General features: G+C 47.0%; 1 protein-coding gene across 1 annotated transcript in view; it reads left to right on the top strand.

Moving 5' to 3' along the window:
• Positions 1-1,077, top strand: part of cacng2a (calcium channel, voltage-dependent, gamma subunit 2a) — a gene marked incomplete at both ends in the record, with an annotated part of 44,415 nt that extends 43,338 nt beyond the window's left edge. The window contains one exon of the mRNA XM_080524112.1: positions 542-1,077. Within this exon, the coding sequence (XP_080380238.1) occupies positions 542-1,077 (536 nt within the window). The remainder of the gene's footprint in view (positions 1-541) is intronic.
• Positions 1,078-10,657: the final 9,580 nt, after the last annotated feature.

Genomic DNA, 10,657 nt, shown 5'->3' on the forward strand with positions numbered 1-10,657 from the left:
ATATAAGTATATATGAGTAGATGATCATCTCTACCGTTAGACCTGAACGACCCCTCTGTGAATCCCTGGATGATGTGCCTCGGGATGCCTCGGGATGTGAACCTATACTCTCAGACACTGTAAAGGCAGGAGCTACTATGATAACTACAGTATGCCCAGTATCCCTGTATGAATCCGTTTCTTTACAAAGATTCGGCTTGAACTTGAAATAAAAAAGGTTTTACGAGAACTTGAACTGGCACTCAACTTTCAGGAGAGGTTCCTATGGAGTTTTAAATGTGACAGACCCAGTAGTGTCATGTCGAAACTGATTGCATAATCATCTTTGTTGTTCTTTCACTACCTCTTCCCCTCCCCTTCCTCCCCCCCCACCCCCACACCTACCCACTTACCCTACACCCACCTACCATAAACCCACCTACCCTAAACCCACCTACCCTAAACCCACCTACCCTAAACCCACCTACCCTACACCCACCTACCCTAAACCCACCTACCCTAAACCCACCTACCCTACACCCACCTACCCTACACCCACCAGGCCTGAGCAACATCATCGGCATCATCGTGTACATATCAGCCAATGCGGGGGACCCCTCCAAGAGCGACTCCAAGAAGAACAGCTACTCCTACGGCTGGTCCTTCTACTTCGGCGCCCTCTCCTTCATCATGGCTGAGATGGTGGGCGTCCTGGCCGTGCACATGTTCATCGACCGCCACCGGCAGCTCCGGGCGGGGCAGCACGCCGCTGACTACCTCCAGGGCTCGGCCATCACGCGCATCCCCAGCTACCGCTACCGCTACCGGCGCCGCTCACGCTCTTCCTCCCGCTCCACAGACCCCTCGCACTCCCGCGACACCTCGCCCGTGGGCCTCAAGGGCTTCAGCGCACTGCCTTCCACAGAGATCTCCATGTACACGCTGCCCCGGGACACCCTTAAGACCTCCGGTACGCCCACCGCCACCTACAACTCGGAGAGGGACCACAACTTCCTGCAGGTCCACAACTGCATCCAGAAGGACCTGAAAGACTCGGCCAACACTAACACAGCGAACCGCCGCACCACGCCTGTATGAAGGAGCAGAGGCCCAGCCCAGGGAGGGGTAGACAGGGAGACAGCCCCCCCCCCCCCCTCCCCTGTGTGTCTACTATACCATAGGCGAAGATGAGATTCCATGTTTGTAAAGATTGATGCTTTTTTTCCGTTCAACTGCATGATTTTCCCATCTACCGTTGTGGAAAGAGTTTTTTAAACGGGTTTGTTGGGTTCCGTTGGAGTGAATGGTAGAACTGGGAGAATGGGGCAGATTGCCCAAAGAGAGTGAGTGGGGGTTTTTTGCGCTGGGTTGAGTGAGGAGGGTGGGGCACTGAAAGGGAGGGGGGCATTTGTGAGATATGATTTGATTTCATAATTTCATAACTTTTTTTATTTGACCGCTCGCCCCGTAGTTTGGGCAGAGCAACAGAACAAGCTAGCCCTCCACCCCTCACCACTAGCCTACGCCTCTTTCATTTATTGTCATATTTATTTATTTATTCTTTGCATTAAAACTGTGAACCGTTGCAGCTTGGGATTCAGTAAGAATTAGCCCAATCTGTAAACTCTAACAAAGGTACTATATATATGTATTACTTTTATAAATAAATTATTAAGTTAATAATCAAGAGATACAGACTTTACTGAAGCAAAAAAACAAACAAGTAAACTAAACTAAGTGCTGTTGGTAACATGAGAAAAAACTCTTTTAGGATCTGCTGGAAAGATGAGCAAAAGAGAGTACTGTAGGTTCACTACAGAGCTGCTGATACACGAGAGACAGATGCAGACAGTCAACAGTAGACAAATATCTATTCTTTTAATAGAACCTTCTCGCCTTTTTCTGAGTCCCTGTTCGCTTTCTTTTTTGGGGGCGGGGTCGTCATCGGAGCGTTGAACCCCCTCAACAGAAACAACCAACAAAGGGGTCAAAGTTCACACGACAAGATAAGACTCCAAACACGACTTCTACAGAAAAAAGGAAGGAGGAGAGGGGAGAAAAAGAAGAGGACGTCAAACACAAAATAAACTTGTGAAAAAGTCAAGCAACAAGTTAAACATGACATAGTACTTGAGAAGCTAAGTGACTCACAATTTCAGAAATTAAATGCATGCTATAAAATTACAGCAAATCTGCTCTTGAGAAACTTAAGTTTTAAAGGATAATGATAATTATAAGGGGAAAAAAGCGATGACGCTAAAGTTTAAAATATTAATGTTTCATGTGAATTTTTCTCTTATGTTTTTTTTTTATTATTATTTCATTTTATCTTATGCTTTTGTGAAACAAACCAAACAATCTACATTGAACAAAACTGCTTTTTTAAAATGGTTTGGTTTATTTCTTTATAAATACACAGTATATCTCAAAAGTGAGTACACCCTTTAGATTTTTGCAAATATTCTGTTATATCCTTTCAGGGGATAACATTATCCTACTGAAACTTTGATATAACTTAAAGTAGTCAGTGTGCTGCTTGAATAACAGTATAGATTTATTGTCCTTTGAAAATTACTCAGTACACAGCTGTTAATGTCTAAACAGCTGGCAACAAAAGTGAGTACACCCCATAGTGAACTTGTCCTAATTGTGCCCAATGATGTTGTTTTCCCGCCCTGGTGTCATGTGACTCGTTAGTGTTACAAGGATTCAGGTGTAAATGATAAGCAGGGCTGTTAAATTTGGTGTTTTGGGCACAATTCTCTCTGAATGCTGGACAACATGGCACCTCATGGCAAGGAACTCTCTGAGCGGCTGAAAAAAATGATTATTGCGCTTCACAAAGATGGCCTTGGCTATAAGAAGATTGCCAACACCCTGAAAATGAGTTGCAGCACAGTGGCTAAGATCATACAGCGGTTTTCCAGGACAGGTTCCACTCGGAACAGGCCTCGCTAGGGTCGACCAAAGAAGTTGAGTCCACGTGCTCAGCGTCATATCCAGAGGTTGGTTTCCAAATATAGACGTGCGAGTGCTTCCAGCATTGCTGCAGAGGTTGCAGAAGTGGGATGTCAGCCTGTCAGTGCCCAGACCATACGCCGCACACTGCATCAAATCGGTTTGTATGGCCATCGCCCCAGACAGAAGCCTCTTCTGAAACCGATGCATAAGAAAGCCCGCAAACAGTTTGCTGAAGACAATGAATCCAAGAACATGAGTTACTGGAACCATGTCCTGTGGTCTGATGAGACCAAAATATACCTGTTTGGGTCAGATGGTGTCCGGCGTGTGTGGCGGCACCCTGGTGAGGAGTACCAAGACAAATGTGTTTTGCCTACAGTCAAGCATGGTGGTGGCAGCATCATGGTCTGGGGCTGCATGAGTGCTGCCGGCACTGGGGAGCTGCATTTCATTGAGGGACACATGAATTCCAATATATACTGTGACATCCTGCAGTAGAGCATGATCCCCTCTCTTCGGAAACTGGGCCGTTTTTTAGGGCAGTTTTCCAACATGATACTGACCCTAAACACACCTCCAAGATGACAACGGCCTTGCTGAAGAAGCTGAAGGTTAAGGTGATGGACTGGCCAAGTATGTCTCCAGACCTAAACCCAATTGAGCACATGTGGGGCATCCTCAAGAGGAAGGTGGAGGAGTGCAAGGTGTCCAACATCCGTGGGCTCCGTGATGTCGTCATGGAGGAGTGGAAGAAGATTCCAGAAGCAACCTGTGCAGCTCTGGTGAATTCCATGCCCAGGAGGGTTAAAGCAGTGCTAGATAACAATGGTGGTCACACAAAATATTGACACTTTGGGCACAATTTAGACATGTTCACTATGGGGTGTACTCACTCAACTTTGTTGCCAGCTGTTTAAACATTAACAGCTGTGTACTGAGTAATTTTCAATGGACAATAAATCTATGCTGTTATTCAAGCAGCACACTGACTACTTTAAGTTATATCAAAGTTTCATTAAGATAGTGTTAACCCCTGAAAGGATATGACAGAATATTTGCAAAAATCTAAAGGGTGTACTCACTTTTGAGATATACTGTATATGTAGGTATGTATTTTATTTTTCAAATTCACACAGCCTTAGTCATTTCTTTGTTTCTTTTGATTTTCAATGTGTTGTTCAAATTGAAAATTAAATCTTTAAAGGTGCCAAAACCGAATGATCCTATACTTGGATGCATCAACTCCCGATGAATAAAAAACGAACCCTAGGGGAACAAATCACCATGTTTCAATGTCTGTCTCTAGCACACACTCCTACTAAACACAATGTCTGTCTCTAGCACACACTCCTACTAAACACAATGTCTGTCTCTAACACACACTCCTACTAAACACAATGTCTGTCTCTAACACACACTCCTACTAAACACAATGTCTGTCTCTAACACACACTCCTACTAAACACAATGTCTGTCTCTAACACACACTCCTACTAAACACAATGTCTGTCTCTAGCACACACTCCTACTAAACACAATGTCTGTCTCTAACACACACTCCTACTAAACACAATGTCTGTCTCTAGCACACACTCCTACTAAACACAATGTCTGTCTCTAGCACACACTCCTACTAAACACAATGTCTGTCTCTAACACACACTCCTACTAAACACCCTTTTGCTTTGTGGGTTTCTGATACACACTAACACTTGCTTCTCTGTGTGTGTAATATGCACTAACACAAAAACACCCTTTACTATGTGTCGTCTGTCTCAAAGACACAAACACAAAACGCTCTCCTCTTCTGTGCTTCTTCACACCCACACTTCATATCAAAACACTCTGTATCTTGTCGCTAGAGTGTAACTCAAACACAGCATGTTCCTGTGTGTGCGCGTGTGTGTGTGTGTGTGTGCGTCTTTGTGTGAATCACCTCTAATCTTCGTCATGAAAATTATCCTGTTTATGTGTCACCAAGCACATGCTCTCTCTAAGGTAGAGTGATAACCATTGAGGAAAAAAACTGCATACACAATACACCAACACACAACATCTTTCTAGGATATGGTATTACTGAAAACACAGGTTTGCAATAAAACCAAGACTCTCACGACAGAGCTATCCATGTTGAAACTAGATCCTACACCTTTCTTCATGACCGCCCTAAAAGCATTGCTTTCGCACCGGTGTGTCAGGTCTGCACTAAGCTGTGTGTGTGTGTGTGTGTGCGTGTGTGTGTGTGTGTGTGTGTGTGTGTGTGTGTGTGTGTGTGTGTGTGTGTGTGTGTGTGTGTGTGTGTGTGTGTGTGTGTGCGTGCGTGTGTGTGCGTGCGTGTGTGTGTGCGTGCGTGCGTGTGTGCGTGCGTGTGTGTGTGTGTGTGCGGCATATACACGAAGCAGACCTATAAGTGGAACAGAAGGGTCTCATTCTCTTGCACCATGGTCTGTGTATATGTGTGCAGAACAGTGTGGGAGTTTGAGAGTGGTCTAGGCAACCTGGCACGGCACATATAAGTCCGTTGAAGCTAGGGTTACTGTTCATGTATCTGTGCCATCTGCCTGAAATCCTCCCAGACTACATTCAAGTGACGAGGCCAACAGGTTCATTGCGAGGAGATGAAACCCCCCCAAAACTGTTTCTATTAAACAAAGTGCTGAGATCTTCACTTCACTGTTATCTAGAGTTCTCTGACAAAAGCTTCTTTCCATAAATCTGTGTAAGAATTATGTCAACGAAGCACTCTGAATGAATAGGACTTTTTTTTTATTTTTTATGTATAGGCATTTTTTATTCAGAATTCATAAGCAGCAGCCATTTTACAAGCCTCGATTACATTAAAGCAGAAGTGGAGGAGGAGGGTTTAGAGATACTAACATCACCATGTAACAACATCTACAGGCCACGCACGCACACACGCGCCAACGCGCACACACGCGCCAACGCGCACACACACGTGCACAAAAATACGCACACATGCACGTCGGTTTTTAATATGTGTGTAGGAATGAATGTTCCCCTTCTCTCTTTCATCTCTCTCGGTCCCTCCTTCTCTCACTCCCTCCATCTTGTCTGGCTGACATGCTTGTCCTTAATTTGCCTCTCCTGCACAATCTCTCATTCTCTATTCCTCAGTGACTCACCCACTCGCATACTATCTCCTCCCTTCCCCCACCCCTCTTCCTCTTCTCTCCTCTCCTCTCCTCCTGCTCTCATCCTCTTCCCCTGTTGATGCTTTCTGGTGTTCCTGCTATCCCCGTAGCCTCTTCCCGCTCATATGTAACTCTCCTCAACTCTCTCATCCTCCTATCTCTCTCTCTCTCTCTGTTCTCTCTCTCTTTCCTCTCCCTCTGTTCTGTCCCCCACTCTCACACCTCACACATATTCTCCTCTCTCTCTCTCTCTCTCTCTCTCTCTCTCTCTCTCTCTCTCTCTCTCTCTCTCTCTCTCTCTCTCTCTCTTAGAATGAATGCAGAACATGTGATGAAAGAAGAGAAGAGCTGTTGACATCACTGCAATCTAATTGACAGTGTGACGGTGGCGTCCATCCATACAAGAGCCCCAGCTCACTGCGGGGGTGTGTGTGCGTGTGTGTGTGTGTGTGTGGGGGGGGGGGCACGGTTCTCTGGCCCACGCTCTTAATGAGCTCCTTAGGAATGGATCCTCTGTGGATCCTCAACAACCCCCCCCCTTCGACCCTCATCTTCACTGTGGGGAGTCTGGAGTGGTTAGACATGCCCTTGAAGAGTCAAGCCTGTTTCTTGGCAGGCCAACAGAATTGGACATTCCGTGGTGATGCCACACAGAGGTTTAGGGAGAGCTCAGCGGTGATGCTAACGCTAGCTTTGCTAAGCACCGCGTAGAGAGAGGAAGGCGCCGCTCTTGTTCTGTAGGCTGGGTGTCCATGCTCTGTCGCTGAAGGGTATGAAGTGTCATTTCTGAAATGGAGCAAGAGGAGGGAGAGCGGGAGATTTCTCACACTCTACTTATGTGTGTGTTTGTGTGTGCGTGTGTACTGTATGTGAGTGTTGCTTTCCATCGGGGTTTCTCTCTCTCTCTATTTCTCTCTCTCTCCCTCTCCCTCTCCCTCTGCCTCCCTCTCCCTCTCCATCTCCATCCTTCCCTCTCTTTCTCTTGTGCTCCCCCCGTCGCCTGTGTGTGTGTGTGTGTGTGTGTGTGTGTGTGTGTCAATCCCTGCAATTCCTTGTTGGACGAGATGTGAGGTGTTGTTGCCTCTTACTGTGTGTCTCTCAGTGTGTGGTTCGCTCTCTCTGTGTCCCCCTCTCCCTCTGTGTCCCCCTCTCCCTCTGTGTCTCTCTCCCCTTCTCTCCCTCTGTGTCTCTCTCCCCTTCTCTCCCTCTGTGTCTCTCTCCCCTTCTCTCCCTCTGTGTCTCTCTCCCCTTCTCTCCCTCTCTCCTAGTGTGGTGATCAAAGTGCCTGGTGTGTCTCTCTGCAGTGTTGTGTGATCAGAGAAGTGGCGGGGGGGAGGGTGTTGGCAGGAGGTGGGGTTGGGGGGGGGGGATGGGGGCGAGGGGGGCGAGGGGGGGGGGGGAGGGGCTGAGCAGATGAGGCCGGAGGAACATACTGTCCCCTTCTGGCTCGGAATACTAAAAGCAGATTCTCTGAGCTGTCTCTGTGTCTATGACAGTCTCCAAGGTTACGTAACCCCACGTCAGACCAACAACGACCTTTCTCTGACTTTACGAGGCAGTGTTCTGAGACAGAGCACCCCATGGGACTCCGAGGCCCGTCACCTGAAGTCTCTACTGTTCTCCCGTCACAAAGACAGGGCCACCTTAAGGAAGCTGGAGCGGTAATTCAACAGTGGATGCCAGACCAGCAGTGTGAGTTCTAAAGGTGGCGAGAATAACGCTCTTTTGAGAGATTTGTGTGTGTGTGTGTGTGTGTGTGTGTGTGTGTGTGTGTGTGCGCGTGCGCGTTTCTCGGGCGTGCGCGTGTATATATACAGTATATGATGTGGCCTCTTCTTTGTGCTGACCAGAAAACAGTTGCTGACGGCGCACACCTCTGGGTATTTTTGGGTGGTGGAGAGTTTGGCATACATAGCATACAACTGTCTCACAAGAGGACAAAACATGTTCTTTCAGATGAGGAAATATCATATCTTCTAGTTGACGAAAATCAAAAGCGAAATCCCTTCACGGTGTTACAGTTACAACCACCATAGAGGAAAGAGTCTAGAGACTGCTTTTATAAACTGTGTGGTCTTTATTTCACTAAATCATACGGAGCAGTTGAAAAAAGAGGTACGGACAAAAATCTGGTAGCCTACACCAAAGAAGATAGTACCAGCTCACAGAGGAAGTGAATAAAAATGGGCCTTGAGATCCTGCTCTCTGGTGGTGTGTCGCATTACTGCATGCAGGGCGCTGCTGTCAGCTTAGGGAACGCTGTGTCCATGGGAACGGGCTTGGAATACTGATGCCACAGTGCAGGGGTGCATTGGAGCTGCAGTCTGGCAGACTCAGGCAAAAGCTATAAGGTCTTTTCATTTAGAGCTACTCCTGAGTTGTTCAGGGTTATTGTCGTTGCATCTGTAGCATCTCTGTCAACCTCACAATATCCCTTTGAGGCAGTATTAGTCTGTTGAGAATAGTTGATGCAGCAGTGATTTGCTGTTGCAGGGTGAGGAGGGACAGGCCCCTGGTCCCCATCTTCTCCATGTGCAGTAAACCTGAGAGAGAGGTCCTGCCCCACCATGGTCAGACACCCAGCCATAGCGCCACAGCGGGTTTCCTCAACCCGCAGGTACGACACTGACTCTCTGCCAGGTCAGGACACCCCTCACACACACCATCACACACACATAATACACACACACACACACACACACCATCACACACACCCACACCATCACACACACCCACACCATCACACACACCCACACCATCACACACACACACACCCACACCATCACACACACACACACACACACACACCCACACCATCACACACACCCACAGCATCACACACACACACACACACACACCCACACCATCACACACACCCACAGCATCACACACACACACACACACACACACACACACACACCATCACACACACACACACACACACACACACACCATCACACACACACACACACACACGCACACACACACTTGACATGCATACGCACACACACACAAATCAAATGTTTGGCCATACTCTATGTGCAGTCCCAGCATGCACCCTGGCTACCTGGCTCATGTCCCACTACCAACAGCTGCTGCCTCAGGATCGAGGGCGATGTACAGGAGGCTCCACTGGATGCTTCAGAGAGCCACAGGCGAGAACTTCTAGTACCAAACGACCCATACTGGTCCCTTACTGTATATCACATGACACAGATCTTCACTATGTGATGACAGTGGTTTATTTGTTTCTGCAATCATGAGAACGGACTTGTGCTGAAACGTGTAGTGTGTTTCTTTCATTCTTGCGGAGGTGCTCGGTAGCAGATGGTGAGGTTGGTAGAGAGAATAGCATGACCAGGACACCTGACCTCACCTGCATTACCAAAGGAGAGAGTAATTAGTCCTGTACTTCTGGACCGTTACCGGCACATTTGGGAGTAAACAAATAAAAAAAACACCCCAAAAAGTTAAATTATGTGAAAGAGCGCTGTGGGTGTTGGGACTGCATCTCTGCTTGTGCTGCAGTGAGGGTCAGTGCCTCTGGAGGTTATTACATAACAGCAGGGCTATCTCCATGACTCTCCCTCCAGCCACAATGACATACTGCTCTGCTCCGCTCTAGCCTGCCTGCCTCTCCTCTCTCCCACAAACAGGCAGGACACTGCACCACTTATTTCAGGGGATGTGCTGTGACAATACTATATTGTGACGTATTAGGATTTATTTTTTTTGTCTTTGACCAACGAGAAGAACTGCTTTGGTTGGTGAAATTTGAGGCAAGCTGGAAGCGCTAGGTATGTAAGGATGGAAACGCTAGGTATGTAAGGATGACAATGGTCCTCCAAAGACTTTAGGTTAATGGAAAATAAGGAGGGGACCTTGAAAATCCTTATTTTTGCAAAGACTGCAAAATATTATGCATAGATCTCTCAAACAGGCAATCTGAGGGACGTCTAAGCGGCCTGCGAGGCCCTCTCAGGGTCCTCCTCATTACCTGCTGAAGTGGAGGTGAAAGCAGTTTTGCCATGATGAGTCAGAGGATGGTGAAGCTTAATTACTACAGTAGCTGGGAAAAGTTCTGACTGAAGTCAGCCAAATATGTGCATAAGCCCTGGGCACAAGGACGTATAGCCTGCTATGTTAGCTATATGGAACGCAATTATATTTTACACTTATGCTGTTAATATGGGGAGGCCATTGCTGCATTTAGAACTCAAAGCTGACACTGCCCTTCTGGTCCGTAACCAAACAGAGGTTAAGAGATGACTACCTTTAAGCAGCTCTGATAAGGTTCATCAGGAATAGTGTATTGAGAAATAAAGGATACAGTACACGATGCACTATACAAAAAGATGGCTTTAGAGACAAATCCATTATGTGTAGTTTCCCACATTCACATGTCAAAATCAATATGCAGAACATCCGTCACAGAAAATAATGGTACAAGACGTATGGTTAAATCTTCCAACAAAACCAGAGGAAGTGACCAGCTTGGACTGATGTTGTGTATGAAGTGTAAAGCGGTGTGAGGGCCGGAAGCAGACTGCAGTCATCCTCTCCTG

This window comes from Nansenia antarctica (assembly GCF_963989245.1).
Source record: "Nansenia antarctica genome assembly, chromosome: 2".
Lineage (NCBI taxonomy): Eukaryota > Metazoa > Chordata > Actinopteri > Argentiniformes > Microstomatidae > Nansenia > Nansenia antarctica.